At 44.8% G+C, this 22,337-nt stretch overlaps 1 protein-coding gene across 2 annotated transcripts in view; it reads right to left on the reverse strand.

Annotated features, from left to right (window-relative positions):
• Positions 1–18,023: 18,023 nt before the first annotated feature.
• HERC4 (HECT and RLD domain containing E3 ubiquitin protein ligase 4) overlaps positions 18,024–22,337 on the reverse strand; it is a 107,416-nt gene continuing 103,102 nt past the window's right edge. For both annotated transcript variants that reach the window (XM_077454254.1, XM_077454253.1), the window contains one exon: positions 18,024–18,547. In XM_077454254.1, coding sequence (XP_077310380.1) covers positions 18,339–18,547 — 209 coding nt within the window. In that variant the 3' untranslated portion in view covers positions 18,024–18,338. The remainder of the gene's footprint in view (positions 18,548–22,337) is intronic.

Genomic DNA, 22,337 nt, shown 5'->3' on the forward strand with positions numbered 1-22,337 from the left:
GTTAGTAAGCATTTTGCGTGAAGCTCCCTCCTCAATGTAGCGATAATGTGGGAAAGAAATATCTTATGCAGCTCCCAATACTGCCTAAATATCATTTTTGGGACCTAAATGAAGATGGCTGTATTAAGAAAAAAATATATATAAATATACAGAAAATTGGACTTTTGAGGTGCTAAACACAAAGAAAAAATGTATTTAACCACTTGCTGCCTGTCCACAGTACAATTACTGAGGCAGGGCAGAAACTACAGGCTAAGAAATGTACTGTTATGTCGCTCAGCGCATGTGCGGTGGACCAAGTGGATCATGGTGCTCGGGACCCAGCCGCGTTAAGCTGTCGTGGTATCATGTGATTGCTATGACCAATCACATGATTACACGTAAACAAAACTGTCATGAATCAAAACCATTCATGACAGCTTGCTTACTATTGTGACGTATAATTGGTCCACAGCTATCACATGATACCTAGCAACCTGTACCATGTGATTAGCTCTAGCCAATCACAGCATCACAATAGTAAGCAAGCTGTGATGAATGACAGCTAGAACTATTGCGTATAACAGTGATTGTAACTGTTATAACGAATAACAGTGTTAAAAAAAACGTACGGTAACCCTGATCACCACCACACTAGTCATATGATGACGCTGTATTGCACTGGTGACAGTATGTTAAAAAAAAAAGTGAGAATTTCTTTTTTTCATTTCTGCATTTTCCAAAAATCGTGACAAAAAATTACAACTTCAAAAAGCTTGCCATGCTTCCTACTAAATACCTTGGACTGCTCACTTTCCATGTACTGTCCATATATCAGGATTGATCAATTTTTAATATACTCTATATACCAATTTGTATAACTTCCACACAGACTAAATAATATACACCGATTTGGGTTATTTGTTACCAAAGAAATTTAGCAGACTAAATTTTGGTGTGAATTTATGAAGAAAGATTATTTGTTTGAAAAATGTATAAGAAAAACTAAGAAGTTTTCAACATCATCTGTATTTATTTTTTTTGCTTATATAGCAAAAAATAAACTCAGTAGTGATCAAATACCACCAAAACAAAGCTCTATTTGTGTGGGAAAAAAAGTATATAAATTACCTTTGTGTACAGTGTTGAGCAATTGCCAGTTAAAGAAACAGTGCCGGATTGCAAAAAATGCCCTGATCATAAAAAAAAACTAAATCAAATGAATTTTCATACACAATTGTGGTTTTGGACACATCATCACCTAACAATACTATCTGTCTGTTACAATAAATATACAGGTCATTATGACTAAGACTAGGTTCAAAAGAATCCTCGGTAGACATTTTGGGGTTGATTTACTGAAACTGGAGAGTGCAAAAATAGGATTTTTGTGCACACCGTAAAATCCTTTTCTCTGAAGTTCATTGACGGACACAGCTCCATTAATCTTGACCGCAGGGTTATTACGCTTCCTTCAGGAGAGGACAGGCAGAACCATGTAATACATGTGAAAAACCACAGAACTGTACAGTTCCGCCCAGGGGGCAGTCCCTCTGGCAATAACCCCTCAGCCTGCTTCCTGCAGCTCACTACGTCAACAAGCAGTAAGGTAAAGAAATAGGAGGGGTGGGTGCTGTGTCCGTCAATGAGCTTCAGAGCAAGGATTTTACGGTGAGTACAAAAAATAGGATTTGTTTATAACAGCTTACCTGTAAAAATACTTTTCTTTTGAGGTACATCACGGGACACAGAGACTCAGTAATTACTGGTGGGTTATAGGGTATCACTAGGTGATTGGACACTGGCACACCCTAGACAGGAAGTTCAATCCCCCATATAACCCCTCCTCCTACTGGAGGTACCTCAGTTTTGTAGCAAAGCAATATAAGTGTATTAGAAGAGGGGAGGGACCGCTGTGTCCCGTGATGTACCTCAAAAGAAAAGGATTTTACAGGTAAGCTGTTATAAAAATCCTATTTTCTTTCTCCTACAGCACGGGACACAGAGACTCAGTAATTACTGGTGGGATGTCCCAGAGCAATGCTATCTGAGGGGAGGGGAACCACACAACATAGCGTGTACTCAGACCTGAGGACCCTGTACCACTGCCTGCAGCACACTAAGCCCAAAGACGATGTCCTCATGCCTTCTCACATCCACCTGATAAAATTTGGTGAATGTATGGATTGATGACCAGGTTGCAGCCTTGCAGATTTGAGCCATGGAGGCCTGGTGATGCACCGCCCACGAAGCACTAATAGCCCTAGTGGAGTGCGCCTTGATCTGAAAAGGCGGAATCTTTTGCTTCAAACCATAAGCTTAAACAATTACTTGGCAATGGTAGATTTTGATGCTGCCTGTCCTCTCTTACAACCCCCTGGCAATACGAACAAAACATCCGTTTTGAGAACCTGAGCCGTCGCTTCCAGATAGGCTTTGACTGCTCTCACTACATCCAAAGAATGTAGTGACTTCTCTTGTGTAGAACAGGGTTTGGAAAAAAGGAAGGCAGAATAATATCTTGGTTTAGATGAAAACCTGAGAACACCTTCAGTAGAAAACTAGGATGAGGGCGTAACACCACTCTATCCTTGTGCATTATCAGATATGGTTCTTTACAAGAGAGGGCCGCTAATTCTGATACTCTTCTGGCAGAAGAAATGGCCGCCAGAAAAGTTAATTTCCTTGTCAACAGAACTAAGGGAATCTGATGTATTGGTTCAAAAGGCTGCTTCTGTGAAGCTGACAGAACCAAACTGAAATCCCAAGGGTTCAGAGGCGCCCTAACTGGAGGATTAAGGCGCGTTACCCCTTGTATAAAGCTTCGGACCAAAGAATGTGAAGCAAGTGGACGTTGAAACAGAACCGATAAGGCCGAGACTTGGCCCTTGATGGTACTCAAGGCCAGTTTCATCTCTAATCCATTTTGCAGAAATTCGAGGATTCTGCCTATGCCATATTTTCTGGGGTGCCAACCCCTGGATTCACACCAGGAGACATATGCTTTCCAGACTCTATGATAAATCTTTCTGGAAGCTGGCTTTCTTGCATTAATCAAAGTGGTTGTAAACCTTTACAACACACTTTGACCTACAGGTAAGCCCAGATTAAGGCTTACCTGTAGGTCCAAGAAATATCTGCTAAACCTACAAGGTTTAGGAGATATTTGCCGAAAGACAGGAGCCGCGCCGTAGACACCGGCGCGCAGGCGCACTGAGCGTGGCACCGTCAACGACGAAGATGCCACGTGTGTCGGCTCCCGTGCGCATGCACGGGAGCGACGTCATCGCGGCTTCACCGAATGACAGTGGCGGAGCAGCGAGACCCCACCGAGAAGATGGATGCGCCGGACTACAGGGGACAGCGGTGACATCGCTGGCTCCTGTGTCAGGTAAGTGACACATAATGGACTACTATGTGATGCATAGTAGTCCATTATGCTCTGCCTTTGCAGGGAATGAAAGAGGAAGTAAACTCATCAGGGTTTACTTCCTCTTTAAGGTAGATATCACAGAGCCCGAAAGCCCACGATTCTTCAGAATGTGGGTTTCAATAGCCAAACCGTTAAATTTAGCGTTTGTAAGGTAGGATGGAATACCGGTCCCTGGGATTGCAGGTCTGCACAGGACGGTAAGGTCCAAGGAGAGCCTACCGCCATCTTCACTAGTTCTGCATGCCAAGCTCTTCTGGGCCATGCTGGGGCCACCAGAAGCACCGACTTCTTTTCCTGCCTGATCCTGCAAAGCAGTCTTGGCAGTAGCAGAATAGGAGGGAATGCATAAATCAGAGAGAAATGATGCCATGGAGTAACCAACGCATTTGTCCCACATGCAAGAGGATCCCTCATTCTTGACACAAAGTTGACGACCTTGTTGTTGAACCTGGACGCAAAGAGATCAACATCCAGAACCCCCCCATCTCTGTCATATGGCCAAAAAGACGTTGGGGTGGAGAGACTATTCCCCTGACACTAATTGCTGGCGGCTCAAGTAGTCCGCCTGCCAGTTCTCTACCCCCGGAATAAAGACTGCCTATATGCATGGCATGTGTCTTTCTGCCCAGATCAAGATCTGGTTTACTTCTTCCTGAGCTGCAGGACTCTTGGTGCCCACTTGGTGATTGATATAAGCCACTGCTGTGGCATTGTCGGACTGGATCTTGACAGAGCAACCCTGCAACCTGAGTGTTCAGGCTTTGTTCAGATCTGCAGAATGTTGATGGGTAAGGCCCTCTCGGTCCTGGACCATCTCCCTTGGACAGTTGACTGTTCCAGGACTGCCCCTGTCAGGAAAGGTTCCACTCGCTGATGATATTGTCTGACACTTGGTGTGCAATACTGTGGTCCACCAGCAGGTGTCTCCTGGCAGTCTGGAACTGCCTGGGGAGCCTTCCCCTGTTGATAGTATCATATGATCCTTGGGCCGCAGTACTGGCATCCACCAGCGGGTGGTTCCTGGCAGTGTGGGGCCGACATCATCTCCTGCAATTAGGTGTCACCTGAGTAATTGCAGGAGGTGTGTATAAGTACCCGGCAGACACACTGATGTCTTGCCTTGGTATCTTCCTTGCGCTGTGAACCTGTTTGTTTCCTGAACCCTGGACTCTGAGCCTTGTACCTGATCCGTCCCTCCTGTGACCCATCCATCCTCTCCTTGTCCTGTTTCTCTTCCATCCCCAGCTGCTGACCCCCCGTTGTTGACCCTGGCCTGGCCCTGTTTATGATTCCGGTATTCCCCTTTACTTGTATATATTTGTCTGTTACTATTTGTGGGTTTCTGTTGGTGGTCGTTTGGTTGCACATTATAGTATATTGGAGGCGGTTGTATTTATTCACTTATCTTAATAAATTATATATTTTCACCTTATCTGCATTTGTTCCTCTGTTGCTGTCAACACAGCTCTGGTCACACCAGATACGTGACAGCCCCCCAACCCGAAAGACTGGCATCTGTTGTTATCACTGTCCAGGTAACTGGCAAAAAGGATTTTCCTTTCCGCAGTTTTTCGGGTATCAACCACCAGCTGTGGCTCCGACGCGTTGTAGGGGACAGATGCATCGGAAAATCGAACGCATGAACCTTCTTGTTCCAGGTCGATAGGATGCTGTTTTGCAGTAGCCTTGAATGAGACTGAGCGTAGGGAACTGCTTTGACTGAAGCCACCATCTTCCCCAACAACCTCATACAAACACGAATAGAAGGACCCTTCTTTGGCCTGACTACCTGAATGAGTTCTTATAGCACTGATCTTCGCTTGGGGTAGGAATATCCTCTGCTGGGCTGTATCTATGACCAGACCCAAATACTCTAGTCTTCTTACTGGTTTTAAAGAAGACTTCTCTAAGTTGAGGACCCAACCTAGGCGTTCCAGGTAGTTGATTGTGATGACCAAATTTTGGTCCAGGCGGATCATGAGCAAGTCGTCTAGGTATGCTATTATCGTTATACCTTGGGCACTTAATCTGGCCAGAGGAGGGGCCAAGATCTTTGTAAACACTTGAGGTGCAGTAGCTAGCCCGAAAGGCAGAGCTATGAACTGAAAGTGGAGTTTTTCTACTTCGAAAAGCAGGAACTTTTGATGAGCAGGAAAAATAGGTACATGCAGGTACGCATCCTTGATGTCTATTGATGCCAGAAGTTCTCCTCCTTGTAGGATGGAGACTACCGATCGGATCGATTCCATGCGAAAGGACCATATCTCTAGAAATCGGTTTAGAACTTAGAGATCTAGAATGGGTCTGACATCTCCATTTGGCTTCGGTACCGTGAAAAGGTTTGAATTAAACCCTGTTCCCTCCTCTTGCATGGGAACTACCATGATAACTTTTTGCGACAATAGTCGCTCCAACGCTAGGGGAGACTTCTTTTTCTCTGGGTCTCTGGGTACATTTGATCTGAGGAAACAGAATTCTAGTCCTAGACCACCCATTTGTCCTGAAATTTCTCCTGCCAGAGCCCTGAGAACTTTAGTAGTCTTCCACCCACTCGAGTGAGCGGGATGCACTTTCATAAGGAGGTCTTAGCGTTTTGTCTTGAAGACCTTCTCCCCCAGGACTTCTTTTGTCCCTGGGGATGACTCTGAGTTTTAACCTTAGAGCCTGACGGAGGAGGCCGTGGTGACTGCCTGGAGTCTGATGCCCCTGGCACTGGAGAAATCGCCCGTTTAAAGGAGGGACGTTTACTCCTATTCTTGACTGGTAAAAGGTCGTTTTTTAACTAGAGATCCTTTGGATATAATTGTCCAAGTCCTCTCCAAACAGTTTTGCACCACAAAAGGGAAAACCCGCCAGGAGTTTCTTACATGGTGATTTGGCTGACCAATTTTTCAGCCACAAGATTCTTCAGCATGTGTACCAATCCAAGCATAAGGCGAGAGGTCTGAAGGATAGAATCTCTGATGGCATCAACAGCAAAACACAGAGCCGCTGGAAGGTTAGCTAACCCCCGGGCTTGCTGTTCAGGTAAGGCTTTAAGCCCCTGTTTAACATGGTCTCTCAAATATTGACAGACTCCAATTGCTGCCACTGCAGGTTGTGCTACTGAATCTGCCAAGGAGAAAACATTTTTTAATAGGAATTCCATTTTCTTATCAGTTGGATCCCTAAGCATCTGACCGTTGTCAACAGGACAAGTCAGGCTTTTGTTTACGGAGGAAATGCCGGCATCAACTGCCGGTATACCCCACATCTTAGTAAATTTTTCCTCCACAGGATAAAGTGTAGAAAACTTTTTAGGAGGAAAAAAATGTTTACCTGGGTGATCCCACTCAGAATAGATAAGCCTTTCCAGCAAACCATGACTAGGAAAGGCATGTGCAGTGTGAGGAGGTTTCAGTGAACCCAGAGAAGTGGGTTCTTTAACTGACTCAGGTATGGGTAACTTAAACTTGGAACGGACCAATCCAGCAAGAATTTGCACCAACATTTTCTCATCCTGAGAAGCTGAAGAGGACCCTTCTCTACTAGATTCCTCAGAAGTGGAATCATTACTTTCCCCCAATCCTCTGAGGGGGATTCCTCGCCTTTATCCCAGAGTTCCTCACTCTGAGGGTCCTGGGTGACTGAGTGAAGATGTGATTAAGGACACTAATCTTTCCTCTAAACCGTTTATGGTTGAGGAAAAAACCTACTGTGTAATGTACACAGGGGCTGAAGTGCAAGAAGCAGCTGCAGCCCCTGACCCCAACGGTTCTCCCTGGCCAGCCTCCCCGGGTCCTGCAGGGGGGGGAAGGTGCTGAAAGGGGGGGGCCTCAGAGCCTGAAGGGGACCCCTTAGAGCCCCTATTCTTCGGGGTACTTGTACCTCTTCTACCCATAGTGCAAAGCAACAAAAGGTAGAGGTACCACACAAAAAAATGCACTGACTGCTGAGCCCTGAGCAACTGCCACTGCTAATTAAGACTCAGTCTGGCGCCTAAGTAAATGCTGCCTGGGAATGCCTGTGTCTCCCAAACTCACATGCGCCTGTCAGCTCTGTGTCCCTCCATAGGCTGTGTGCATCTGAAAAAGAGTGCCCTTTAAAGCCTGTGTAGCCTAGTGCTCCGCGCCCCCACTCGTTTTTAGGTTTAGACTTTAACCCTGCTGGCAAGCAGGGGGGGAGGCTGGGACAGAGGAGAGGGAAGGGCTGGTGTATGTTAGGCCGCTGTAATGGCGGCAGGTTATATTACCGCTCTCTGCCCAGGCCTGTCTCAGCCCCCTAATCCGTGGAGGGAGAATCCCAGAAGGAAAAAAAACCCTTACCTTCATCCTTCCTGGAGCATGGCTGGAGGAGCATAGAGCGTGGACACCAAGCAGACAGATCAGGCATGAAAAGGTATGTGCTCTTGGCAACCTCTGGTGGCAACTATAGGCATAGCATACATTTACTTAAAAGGAGAAAACCTACTAGAATTAGAAAAATTATTGAGGAGCCTCCCTTACCTTATCCAGCTGAATGACAGACCCAATCTTCACCTCTCACGGTGGGCTCCGTTAGGAAAAAAACCTTCAGAGACTGGGGCCCCCTTGAATAGGGGGATCTGCAGTTCTGGGCCCGTAAAGCACCCTACCAGGAGTATGGCTGAAACAACCAAATACTGGATCCCAGGGTCCAGCTCTCTAAAAAGAGAAGCGTTACAGGTAAAACCTTGTTTCTTTGGACACGAGGCCTGGGTACCATTCAATTCGGCCTGGAAAAGACACTTTGAATGGATCCGGTTGCATAGCTGGCCCCAGTAAGGATATTCCAGCGGAGCTCCGCACAACACATCTTTACTTGTGACCAACACCTAAGACACTGGTGAAAAAACTGAGTTACCTCCAGTAGGGGGAGGGGTTATATAGGGGATTGAACTTCCTGTCTAGGGTGTGCCAGTGTCCAATCACCTAGTGATACCCTATAATCCACCAGTAATTACTGAGTCTCTGTGTCCCGTGATGTACGAGAAAGAAATCCTATTTTCTATTTCGTTCATTGACGGACACCGCTCCATTAATCTTGACCATAGGGACGTCCCCAAGCAGTGTCATAACGAGGGGTGGGAACAACAAACATAACTTCACCCACAACCAGAGGTGCTCCCCAACGGAGGAGTCATCACCTGAACCAACCGCATCAGAACTTGCGGCCAACATATGCATCAGAATGCATGGACAATCAAAATGTAACTTTCGCTAACAAGAAGAAAGAGTGTAAATTGCATAGATTACACGGCCGCCTGCAAAATTTTGTGACCAAAGCAAGCATCACAAGATGCGCTTACATCAACTTTGTAGAACTTTGTGAAAGTGTGAACGGATGACCAAGTTGCTGCCTTGCACACCTGGGTGACTGACGCTTGATGTCAGAAAGCTCAAGAGGTTCCCATTACCCTGGTGGAATGGGCCGTGACAGGAAAGGGGGACACCTGCCCCTTCAAGGTGTAAGCCTGGACCAAGATCTGTCGGATCCACCTGGAAATGGTGGTCGACAAGAGACCGCCAGCCCTTTTTTCTGACCCGTCACAGAAACGAACAGGGAATCTGACGTCCGGAAGGAAGCCGTGGCAGACAGATATACCCTTAGAGCCCGGACCACATCCAGGGAACGGAGGGCCACCTCCTTAGGATGTGTCGGTTTAGGACACAGAGATGGTAACACAATGTCCTCATTGAGATGGAAGGCCGAAACCACCTTTGGTAGAAAAAAAAATTGCGGATGCAACACGACCTTATCCCTGTGGATAACCAGATAGGGCGACTTGCAAGACAAGGCCGCCAGCTCAGAAACCCTAATGGCAGATGTAATAGCCACTAGAAAGACCACTTTTTGAGAAAGAGTCAACAAGGAAATTTCCCTGATGTTCTCAAACGGCGGTTTCTGAAGCGCCAATAGTACCAGGTTCAGATCCCACAGAGGTAGGGGTGGTCGCACCGGAGGGAATACATGCCGAACCCCTTGCACAAAGGTGCTCACCAATGAGTGGGATGCCAGGGGTCATTGGAAAAAAACAGCCATGGGTGCTCAAGGCCAGCTTCTGGTCCACTCCACGCAGTAAGAACAGCAGGATCCTGGACACAGAATAGGTGGGTGGACGCCACCCCATCTCCTCACACATGGAGATATAAGCCTTCCACGTACAATAGTATATCTTCTGAGAAGATTTTCGTGTTCTCAGCATAGTGGAAATTACCGAGTCCGACAGATCTCTGTTCCTTAGCCCCTAGCTTTCAACAGCCACGCCGTTAAAACCAGCGACGCTAAAGCAGGATGGAGTATAGGACATTGCGATAGGAGGTCTTCTCAGAACAGCAACCGCCAAGGAGCATCCGCCAACAGGCGTATCAAGTCGGCGTACATAGGACGCCGAGGCCAATCTGGGGCAATCAGTATTACTGGAATCCCCTTGGCCTCCACTCTGCGGAGCAAACGTGGTAACAGCAGAGGGAAGGCGTAAATCAGTCGGTACTGCTCCCATGGAGTCACCAACGCATCTGCTCAAGGATCTCGTGTCCTGGACACAAACCTCTGCACCTTTCGATTGAGCCGAGAGGCCAGAAGATCCACATCTGGTGTGCCCCAATGCAGGCAAAGAAGCCTGAACACCTCCTGATGCAGTGACCATTCTCCTGGGTCCAGCATCTGAGATAGTCCGCCTGACAGTTTTCTACTCCCAGGATGTATATGACCGACAGGGCCAGTATGTGCCACTCTGCCCACCGAAGGATGTGAGCAACCTCCCGTGCTGCAGCCGAGCTTCTTGTTCCTCCTTGACGGTTTACATATGCCTCCGCTGTGACATGGTGTGACTGGATTCTGATCGGACAGCCTCGTAGTCTCATCGACCATGTGGAGAGGCATAGCCTGATCACTCGAAGCTCATGCACACTGATCGGTACCTGGGGTTCCTCCCTCGACCAGAGGCCCTTGGTCGATTATACTCCCAGTACTCCACCACAGCCGGTCAGGCTGGCGTCCGTTGTGATCACCGTCCAATGAAGAGGTAGGAACCATTTCCCAAACTAAAGGGCTAGAGATCTCAGCCACCTGAGAAGAGAGTCCCTGACTAACTGGCTCACCCGAATCTGCTGATCCAGGTATAACGGAATTTTGTCCCATTTGGACAATATCTCCTTCTGCAAGACTCTGGTGTGAAATTGGGCGTACGGTACCGCCTCGAAGGAGGCTACCACGAGGCCCAAAACTCGCATGCAGAAACGCGACGACCACCTGCGGTTCATCAACAACTTCACCGCGGCTCTGAGAGTCTGAAGTTTATCTGAAGGGAGAGACACTCTTGCTTCCACAGAGTTCAGCAGTAAGCCTAGGTACTCCAGGCGCTGAGTCAGCACTAGTACCGACTTTTTGAGGTTCAACACCCACCCAAATTCCTGTAGAGTTTGCATGTTGATCGCCACATCCTCCCTTCATTCTGAGGCAGAAGCTGCTCTCAGAAGGAGTTTGTCTAGATAACCCACGATTGTGATCCCACATTGTCACAACGCCAAAATTGGAGCCAGGACCTTGGTAAAGACTCGGGGTGCTGAAGCCAGGCCAAAGGGGAGAGCCACAAAGTGGTAGTGGTCTTCCCCTACTGAAAATCGCAGAAACCTCTGATGCCTGAGGCATATGGGTATGTGCAGGTACGCGTCCTGGCTATCCAGAGACACCAGGGAGTTCCCCTGATGGAGTGCAGCGACTACGGAGCGAACTGATTCCATTCTGAATCTCTGTACTTTCACAAAGCTATTGAGGGCTTTTAGGTCCAGGCTTGCTAGGCCAGGGACGCTTCTGTCCCTCAGTCACCCTGTCAGACTGGCAGCGTTTACCTGAGGTCTCAGGCAGACGGAAAAGCCTCTTGAGCGGAAAAGGAGGGCCCTTGCCTGCGGCGTGGCTCCTTACCCTCCCTGGACTGTGGGAGCAACGTGCTCTTTCCACCTGTGACATTCTCAATAATGTCATCCAGCAAGGCTCCAAATAGTCGCTCACCAAGGAAGGGCAAATCAGTCAAGGCTTTTTTAGATGCCTGGTCCGCAGACCAGAATTTCAGCCAGATCAGGCGCCGCAGTACCACTGCCGATACTGATATTCTGGAGAGCAAGGAAAGTGTATCCAGGGCTGCATCACAGACATACTTAAGGCTGTGCACCAACTGTTCTGCTAGTACCACGCAGGCTGGAGGAGACTGTTGCTTCTCCAATCCCTGAATCTGCATCAGAGTTCACCCCAGAGAACGGGGGCATTTTTTACCCCCCTTGCGCACACCCACCGCCTCCACCCTCACAATGAACGTTTCAAGGACCGTCAACAAAGTGTCCAAAGGCACTGCACTATTTGCAGGCGAGCCAGTTGCAATTGCAGGGAGGTCTGGGAAAGAAACGCCAGCTTCTCACACCATACTGACCCACCCCTCTCTGCCACCCTTGGGGACTTAGAACAAGGTGCTCAATCCCACCCTCCTAGCTGCTACAGACTGAGGGGCCCCACTGCAGGACTGACCACCCGGACCGAGTGCTGCTGCTGATCGCTGTGTCCTGTAAAGCTCACAAGTGTCTAGGAACAAAAACCTACACAGACAGCCAGCGCAGCCCCCAATCAAGGATCAGAGCCCCCCAGAGAACCTCTGGCCAAGGTATATACACAGCCCTACTGCCCAGTCATGCAGCATCACTCAGAGGGGGGAGGGAAAAACAGGGACAGGGAGAGAGGAAAGGGAGAAGAGGGACCCTCTAATTGACCTCCCAGGGATTGCTTAGCTGCTCTGTCCTGCCGAGACAGGGAGAGATGTACTTACCATCCGGATGAGCTGGAAGCATCAAATCACAGACCCACACCTTAGCAGTACGGGGTGGCTGCGGGATACGGCACACTGTGATAAAGACATCCATAGTCTGGTCATGTTTTTTTTTCCCCCGGAGCGTGTAGCTCACTGGCCGCCCCTGGTGCCTGAGGGGCATGTCGTGGCAGACCCAGCGTGTAGCTAGTGCCTGCACACGCTCGATGGCCGGCTGTTGATAGAAGATCACAGGATCTTAAAATCTCACGCAAAAGGCAAAAAAACTGAAAAAATTCACAGGACCGATGGTCCCACAGGGAGCCTAGGTCCTTCGCTTTCACTAGGCAGAAAAAAACTGAGCTGCAGGAAGCAGGCTGAGGGGTTATTGCTGGAATGGGTGGAACTGTACAAATCTGTTGTTTTTCACATATATTACATGTTCTACCTAACCCTCTCCTGAAGGTGGCGTAATAACCCTACGGTTAAGATTAACAGAGCTGTGTCCGTCAATGAACGAAAGAGAAATCTGGTGCAGCTCTGCATAGAAACCAATCAGCTTCCAGGCTTTTTTTTTGTCAAAGCTTAATTGAACAAGCCGATTGGCTACCATACACAGCTGCAACACATTTTGCACTCTTCTGTTTTAGTAAATCAACTTTGTGTCATATTCGTTAAAAAAGGGCAATGCTGGGCAAATCTTCAGCACACTAGGTTTCATCAGGAAGATATACGGAGTATAGAATAAATAGTGTAGCGCTAAAATAATGAACACAATTGATGTGCGTGAACAAAAATCTAAAGAAAATATATAAATACTGAAGGAATAATCCCAGTTATTGTGCACTAAAAAACAAAACTAAGTATCAAAGAATTATTGTGCAATGTAGTGCATACCAAAGCTGGATATCATAAACGGTTATTGTGCAACATAGTAACAATAAGGCTGCATATCATAAATGCTAATAAGAAGCTAATGTCAGTTTGTCTCTCTGTATAAATGTCCTCTCATTGTGCTGAATAGGGAAGAAGCCAATCTTCTCTTCCAAGATATAACAAGAGGAGAGGAAGGAACCAACAGCAGCAATCTGTTTGTCTGAAGTGATGTTCATATGAGGACCTTCTATAAATATAAGATGGGTACTCTTATTAATAGTGTTGGACCCACCTGTCGTACGACAATGGGTCTGAAAGGCTTATAATCACCAAAGGTTATGCTCTGGCCTTCAGTAGGAGGGATCCTGGTGTGAAGTCCTCGTTTAGCCATCCCGGATCGCAAATAGAGGTAGGTTTTCCCAACAAACACCGTCCAGTGGTCTCCAAGTTCCAGGGAGGAATGGTATTTCAGGAACCAGGCATATCCAAACTCAGATCTCAGGTAAAAACTCGTATGAGTAACATATGGAAAAAGAAAAACAAAAAAAGGGCTCCAGATGGTGCAGATCAAAAAAAACAATGGGTTTATTGAAAAAATATATATAGTACAAAATTGAAGTGATCACAAAATAAAATGAATAAAAGCAATGTGGGGTACAAGTAATGGTGCCCGAAGCGCTTCGACACCATCGTCTTCAACGGGGGCAAGATGCCCCTGTTAAAGACCGATGGTGTCGAAACGCGTCGGCCAGCAAATACAACGTAAAATTGACAAGGGACATCAACATAGTTGTATCTTTGATCTTAAAAACTATGGGATAATGGTGTTGTGGTAACTTGCCCAAAAAACAAAAACATAATATTATTCTTGATATCACTAGAAAAAAAAAAGCCTTTGAAAATGTGTTGCAATAACTCCATCAGTATCACCAGCTTCATTATCCCATTAATAAATATATATATATTAATTTTGCAATTTTATTATACATTAGTAAAACTTTACATATAACAACAACTATTGTGTATACAGGTGAATCATACTTTTTTTTTCAGAACTGGCCCAAAATAGTAAAAAAAAATTTTTTTTTTTAAATTTAGCTGTATATTTCTTGCTATTATCATAATTTACCACCAAAGAACAACCCAACTTCTGCTCCTTACTATCGCTGCAGTACCACATATTTATAATTTAGATGTTATTTGTTTTTTATACCCGAAGTAGGGCCCAGAAACAATTTTTTTTATTGTACCTAAAACACACTGACACCGATATCGAACAGTTTAAAAAAAAAAAAAAAAAGATAAAAAAAAAAATCCTACCCAAAATATACTGACTCTGGTCTTTGACCCTTATCTTAACCCCAACACTAACCCTGACACTGATCTAGATTTATTTTTTATTTTTAAACACTTTTGTTTACATTTTTCTCCCTTGGCAATGAGAGTTCTCTCCATTTAGAGGTGAAAATAAATAAATAAATACCGGGCTGGCTGCACAGTGACTGATTACTGCAATAGCCAATCAGAGGCTATCACGGCGATCAGGAACTGGGGGTCCTGGTTCTTGATTGTTAGTAAGAGCCACGGGCTTAACACAAACAATGGTATGCATATATGCGACCTCATGTAAGAAGACCTACTTCCATGAGGCCTCATATGTTTACATATATGGGTTAAAACTGGGAAAATGTACCATTTTAAGAAAAAAATAATGTAGTTTTGAAATTCATCTCAAAAAATGTGTGACAAAATAATGTGCGACAGGGCCATGTTTACCACAGTGTAGCATCCCCTCCTTTTTTAACAACACTCTGTAAGCGTTTGGGAACTGAGCAGACCAGTTACTGGAGTTTTGGGAGAGGCGTGCTGTCCCATCCCATTCTTACCGGACCATATACTGCTCTAAAACCTGGATATAGCTTTCAATATTGATGGCACCTTTTCGGATTTGCAAGCTGTTCATTCCATATGCACTAATGCACCCCCGTACCATCAGAAATGTAGACTTTTTAACCAAGCGCTGATAACAAGCCTGAAGATCACTCTCTTGTTTAGTCCTGAGGACACGTTACCCAAGGTTACAAAAAAAAAAAAAAGAAGCCGTCAAATGTCAGTTCATCTGGCCACAGAGCAGTTTTCCACTTTGTAACAGACTATTTTAACTACTTAAGCCCCGGACCATGTTGCAGGCCAAAGACCAGAGCACTTTTTCCGATTCGGCACTGCACTGCTTTAACTGACAATTGCACGGTCATGCGTCATGGCTCCCAAACAAAATTGACGTCCTTTTTTTCCCACAAATAGAGCTTTCTTTTGGTGGTATTTGATAACCCTTGTGGTTTTATTTTTTGCGCTATAAAGAAAAAAAGCGACCATTTTGAAAAAAAACGCATTATTATTTACATTTTGCTATAATAAATATCACCCAAAAATATAGAAAAAAAAATTTTTTTTCCCTCAGTTTAGGCCAATACGTATTCTTCTACATATTTTTGTCAAAAAAAAATAAAATAAATTGCAATAAGCGAATGATTGGTTTGCGCAAAAGTTATAGCGTTTACAAAATAGGGGATAGTTTTATGGCACTTTTATTAATAATTTTTTTTTTTTACTAGTAATGGCGGCGTGATTTATCATGACTGCGACATTATGCAGTGAATGGGTTAACCACTAGGGGGCAGTGTAGGGGTTAAGTGAGCCCTGGGGACTGTGTTTCTAACTGTGGGGGGGGGCGTGGCTGTGTATAAATCATCACTGATCTCTGCTCCGATCACAGGGAGCAGAGATCAGTGACACTGTTACTAGGCAGAACGGGGAGATGTTCATTTACATTAGCATCTCCCCGTTCTTCCTCCCCGTGAGACTATCGTGGGTATCCCCGCAGCGATCGAGTCCGTGGGACCCGCAATCGGACTCACGGAGGTCCCGACCGGCACGTGATGGCACAGTGGCAAATTTAAAAGGACGTACCTGTATGCCCATTTGCCTGTCCGTGCCATTCTGCTGAGGTATATCGGCGTGCGCCGGTCGGCATGTGATTAAATGAGCTTTGCTTGGCCCAGAGAAGACAGTGGCATTTCTGGATCATGCTCTTATATGGCTTCTTCATTGCATGACAGAGCTTTAACCACTTGCCTTGGCTGCGCCAATCGCTGTACTGGTACGGCGGTTCATGCACTAGCTTGTGTGGGTGCGCGCAGATTGGCTAGCGGGGGAGCCAATCAGCAGGTTCGATAGACTCAATGTCCACCGGCCACCCGCGATCCTTCCCCGTAGAGACAGAATGGGGATCTGCAGAAGTAAACAAGGTAGATCTCCGTTCTGACAGTGGATTACACTAAGATCCTGTCTTTCTGCTATGTAGGAATATGGATCTCTGTTTTTCCAGGCAGCCCCTCCACCATAGTTAGTAAACACACCCAGGAAACACAGTTATTCCCTTTATTTTTGCCCCCATTGTCATTAGTACAATGTCAATGCATATTTTTAGCACTGATCACTGTAATAATGTTACAGATCGGACACCTAATGTCAGTTAAGTGTCCGATCTGTCCGCTGCAATGTCGCAGTCCCACTAAAAATCACTGATCACCACCATTACTAGTAAAAAAAAAAGATAAAATAAAAATAAAATAAATCTAGCCCCAAATTCGTAGACGGTATAAGTTTTGCAAAAACCAATAAATATAAGCTTATTGGGATTTTTTTTGTACCAAAAATATATAGCAGAATACATATTGGCCTAAATTAATGAAGACATTTTTTTTTATTGGGTATGTTTTATAGCAGAAAATGCATTTTTTTCCTTATAGCGCAAAAAAATAAAAACCACAGTTGTGATCAAATGCCACCAAACGAAAGCTGTATTTGTAGGGAAAAAAAGTAGATACATTTTTTTGGGGTACAAAGTTACACAATTGTCGGCTAAAGTAACGTAGTGCCGTATCGCAAAAAACTGCCTGGTCATCAAGGGGGTAAAAACCTTCCAGGGGTTGAAGTGGTTAACTTGCATTTTTGGTTGGCACTGCGGACCCACAAACAGTGATTTATGGAAGTATTCTTGAGCCCATGTAGTGATATGCATCTCAGAATCATGCCTGTTTTCAATGTACTGATGTCTAAGGGCCCAAAGATCTCAGGTATCTAGTGCTGCGTTTCAGCCTTGTGCACAGAAATTTCTCCAGTCTCTTTTGATGATATTCTCACGGCAGATGATGACATATTAAGGTCTTTGCAATTTTATATTGAGAAACATTATTCTGAAATTGTTTGACATATTTTAGAAGCAGCTTTTCACAGATTGGTAAACCTCTGCCCATTTTTACTTCTAAGACACAGACTCCCCAAGATGCCCTTTTTATACCCAATCATGTTACTGATCTACTGCCAGTTCACCTAATTAGTTGCAAAATGTTCTTCCACTTAATTTGCCAGCTTTTTGTTGCCCTGCTCCTACTTTTTTGAGATGTGTTTCTGCCATCAATTTCAAAATTACTGTATTTATCGGCGTAAAACTTTTCCTCCCTAAAATGGGTGCGTGTTATACACCGATCCCTGCTGTCTCTGAGGGAAGAGGACCGAGCGCCGCTGAATTACATAGACACACAATCTCCTGTGTATCCCAACTTTTTTGGAATAGAAAAGTATTTAGTACAGTTTAGTTACAATAGAAGGGGCAGCTGCACATTATGATAAGTGTAAGCAGTGGTAAATGGTCAGTAGTCTCCAAAGCTCCGGTAATGATAGATTCTTCATTTTTTAAGAAATTAGAGAAAACATTAAAAGAATGTAAACATGTGGACCAATAGGTTTTCTCTGTCCACTTTCTGCTAAAGTAACCAGTGATGGAGAAGAGGTGGGCCAAGCTCCTATTAGCATTAGTTCACTTTTGTATACCAGTAAACGATAAAATAAATATTATATAAAATGCCCAACACAGAATTACCAATGCATAATGTAAAAACATTGTTTATTTTTCACAGAATAGTTTGTATAGCATAAAATTAAGGTTTGAAATAACTAACTGGTGAGCAAACTGAAGCCTAATTTTTGAGGGAGAAAAGTATCTTTTATAGTTATATACAATGAATAGTTCCTGTGTTTTACTTACACAGCCTGTACATGTTTCCCATTTTGTCAATAGCAAAAACAGCCTTTAGAAAACAATATACATAGAATATTAAATATAATTTTGGCTGGCTCAGTTATTAAGAGACTGCAAATAATCAATTGAGAAAAAGCCTTAATAGGAGTTCTTCAAACAAGGTTGAAGCCTTCATAATGGTCAATGGCTTGAATTAGTTTGTCTCGCAGAATCAATTTGCTGGTGTATTTGGGAAGGTCCAATAGATTGAAGCAAGTATGAGCGACAGGTAGAAAATCTTCTCCCCCTCCTGTTGGCTGGATTATAAGTTTTAAACTTTTCATGCCAAGAATTGGGATACGGTCACTTCCCGTCAAAAACACTGCAAAAAAAAAAAAATGTATTAACGATACGATAATACCAATGCATCGTCTAAAAGTATAATTATCATCATGTCACACAATATACAATTGCATTTTTAATATAAAAAATAAAATAAAAAAAAAAGTGTCTGGTTTCTGTGATGTAATAATAATGAGACAAACTTAAAATAATTTCAGAACTTTTTCCACCTTTAATGTGACCTATAAACTGTACAGCTCAGCTGGAGGAAAGTAAAAATAAAAAAAATTAAATAATATGGCTGCATAAGTGTGCACACCCTCAAACTAATACTTTGTTGAAGCCCCTTTTAATTATATTACAGCACCCAGTCTTTTGGGTAGGAGTCTATTAACATGGCACATCTCGACTTGGCAATAACTGCCTACTCTTCTTTGCAAAAACACTCCAAAACTGTCAGATTGTAAGGGGCATCTCCTGTGCACAGCCCTCTTCAGATCACCCCACAGATTTTCAAATCGGATTCAAGTCATTCAAAAATTTTAATCTATTTCTGGTGAAGCCATTGCTTTGTGGATGTATGTTTTGGGTCGTTGTCATGCTGAAAGATGAAGTTCCTCTTTGGTTTCATCAGACCATAACACATTTCCCCACATGCTTTTGGAAGACTTCAGATGCGTTTTGCATAATTTAGCTGGGATATTTTTCTTCATAAGAAAAAAGTCTTCCATCTTGCCAGACTTCCCTATAGCCCAGACAAATAGGAAAAATACGGGAGATTGTCGTCATATGTACCACACAGCCAGTACTTGCCAAAAATTCCTGCAGTTCTTTTAATGTTGCTGTAGGGCACTTGGCAGCCTCCCTCACCAGTTTTCTTCCCATCAATTTTGGAGGGGCGTCCAGTTCTTGGTAATGTCACTGTTGTGCCATATTTTCTCCACCGGATGATGTCAGTCCTCACTGTGTTCCATGGTATATCTAATGCCTTGGAAATTCTTTTGTACGCTTCTTCTGAATGATACTTTTCAACAATGAGATCCCTCTGATTGGAAGCTGTCTGCAGACCTTGGCTTTTGCTGTAGGATGCTGCTAAGAAAAGGTCAGGAATGACCTACTAGAACAACCAAACTTTATTTGGGGCTAATCAGAGGTACTTTAACCACTTCAGCCCCAGAAGATTTGGCAGCTCAATGACCAGGCCATTTTTTGCAATACGGCACTGCTTCGCTGTACCCAAACAAAATTGACGTCCTTTTTTCCCCACAAATAGAGCTTTCTTTTGGCAGTATTTGATCATCTCTGCAGTTTTTATTTTTGTGCTATAAAACACAAAAATAGCGACAATTTAAAAAAAAAAAAAATATATATATATATTTTGTACTTTTTGCTATAATAAATAGCCTTTTTTTATATAAAAAAAAAAAAATGGGGATATTTTTTTTCCACAGTTTAGGCAGATATGTATTCTTCTACAAATTTTTGGTAATAAAAATTGCAATAAGTGTATATTGATTGGTTTGCGCAAAAGTTAGAGCGTCTACAAAATAGGGGAAAGATTTATGGCATTTTTATTATTTTTTACTAGTAATGGTGGTGATCTGCGATTTTTATCGGAACTGCGTCATTATGGTGGACAGATCAGACACTTTTTTTTTCTTTTTTTTTTTTTACAAGAAACAACGTGATTTTAATGAAATACGTACATGACAGTGCATAACAAACAATGGCAGTACAACGGTGTGAGGTGTACATTATACATATGGTAGGGTACATTTTTCGGCAGAATAGCAGGGAGGTGCAAACCTTCGTTTCGATAACAATCGCAATGGGCTGCATAGAACAAATACATGGGCGTTAGCAACTTAGGAGATCCCACCGTACCAAAGAGGAGTTCACAACCAAGTCTCCCGGCCCCACAGCGACCCCCCTCCCCCATGGTAGCAGAGGAGAGGGCGGCCAGGCCCATGAAATAGCAGCCACTATTGCCCTCCATCGCAAGTGGTAGCAGTTCCCATTCAGGTACCCCAGACTTTGTTAAATTTAGCCTCATAAGCCTCTATGGATGTACGTCTTTTTTGTAGGGGAGCACTTTATTAACTGCAGCTAGCCACTCCTGCGAGGTGGGTGGCAGAGCCTGGAGCCAATGTCTCGCTATCAGCAACCTAGCCATATAAAGCGTATCCTGGAGGAATATCTTATGGAATTTGTCTGAATCAGGGTCGGGAAAAAAACCCAGTAGGCATTGCTTGGGGCACAATGTCAGGGGGGAACCCATCTTGTCATGAATGAACTTCACCACTTGGGACCAGTAAGCCTGTATCACAGGGCATAGCCAGAGAATGTGGAAAAAGGTGCTTTGCGGACTGCCACATCTGGGGCATAGGGAATTGTAGTGTGGTTTGTACTTCGCAATGCGGAGCGGTGTCAGGTAAGTTCTATGCAGAATGTATAATTGGGTGAGACAGTCGGAAAACCTTGTCGAGACCTTTTTACAGGCAGTGAGCGCATCCTCCCACTCGTCCTCCTCCAGCTCCCCCACATCCCCAATCCAGCGCTCCTTCACCCAGTGTACCAGGGTCAACGCCTGTGGTCTGAGGAGTATGTTGTATATTGTCTAAATACATTTTAGATTTTCTTGACTTAACATCTAGGCATTCCACATTGGGGGGGGGGGCTTCTCGAAATGGAGTCTGTAGAGCGTGGCGGAGCTGGAGGTAGCGGGAGACCAAATCCCTCCTTAAGTTGTTGAAATGATTTTACAGCCTCCCCCTGGTAGACATCAGACAAGTATCTTACCCCCTCTTACCCCCCCCAAGCTAACCAGAGATTTTGGGCCGGCAACTGAAGGAGTTCCTGTAGCCCGGGATTGTCCCATAATGACATGTGGTAATGCGTGGGCGACAGTCCGAGCCTTCTCCCCACCACCTCCCAGATTCTACGGTGATGGTACAGCAGTCCCGTCCTGCCCTCCTGTCGTTCCCTAGTGGTGGGATCCCGAAGTAGTAGTTGAAAAGGGTGAGTTATTCCCTGATGGCTAGGACAGATCAACGTCAAATATCGCTCCCTGTCACTTTTATCCAGGTGGAAGAAATGATAAAGCTGCGCCGCCAGGTAATACAAGTTAAAGTCGAGTAAGGCCGCCCCGCCGAGTTCGGATGGGTTTTTGAGGACCTGCCAGGATAATTTATGCCGACTAGTGCCCCAGACAAAAGAATGCAACAAGGCTTCAATAGACTTGAAAAGGCTGAGAGGCAAACTAAAAGGGGCATGCCAAAGGGCATACAAGAATCCAGGGAGGAGGATCATCTTGATCAAGTTTATGCGCCCCATTACTCCCAACGGCAACTTGGCCCACGTCTGGATTTTCAGATCAGACACTTAACAAATTTTTGGAGCCATTGACAATTATATAGTGATCAGTGCTATAAAAATGCACGGATTACTGTGTATATGTCACTGGCAGGGAAGGGGTTAACACTAGGGGGCAATCAAGGGGTTAATCGTGTTCCCTAGAGTGTGTTCTAACTGTAACGGGATTACAGTGACTGGAGGAAAGGACAGATCATTGTTCCTAGCTAGTAGGAACTCACAATCCGTCTCTCCTCTCCTCACAGAACAGGGATTTGTGAGTTTAGACACACACACACACACACACACACACACACACACACGTCTGTGTTCTGGCTCTTGTGCCCATGACCGCCGACCATGCACATCGGCACCCCCGCAGTGCAGCGGGTGCATGCGACTGCTATCCTGCTTAAAGGGACCGACATACAGCCACGACGGTTCGCGCCGAACTGGCACAGTATAATGACGGCGGCTGG

The sequence above is a fragment of the Lithobates pipiens genome, unplaced genomic scaffold (assembly GCF_037356315.1).
Source record: "Lithobates pipiens isolate NorthernLeopardFrog02 unplaced genomic scaffold, aLitPip1_a1.2 Scaffold_25, whole genome shotgun sequence".
NCBI lineage: Eukaryota > Metazoa > Chordata > Amphibia > Anura > Ranidae > Lithobates > Lithobates pipiens.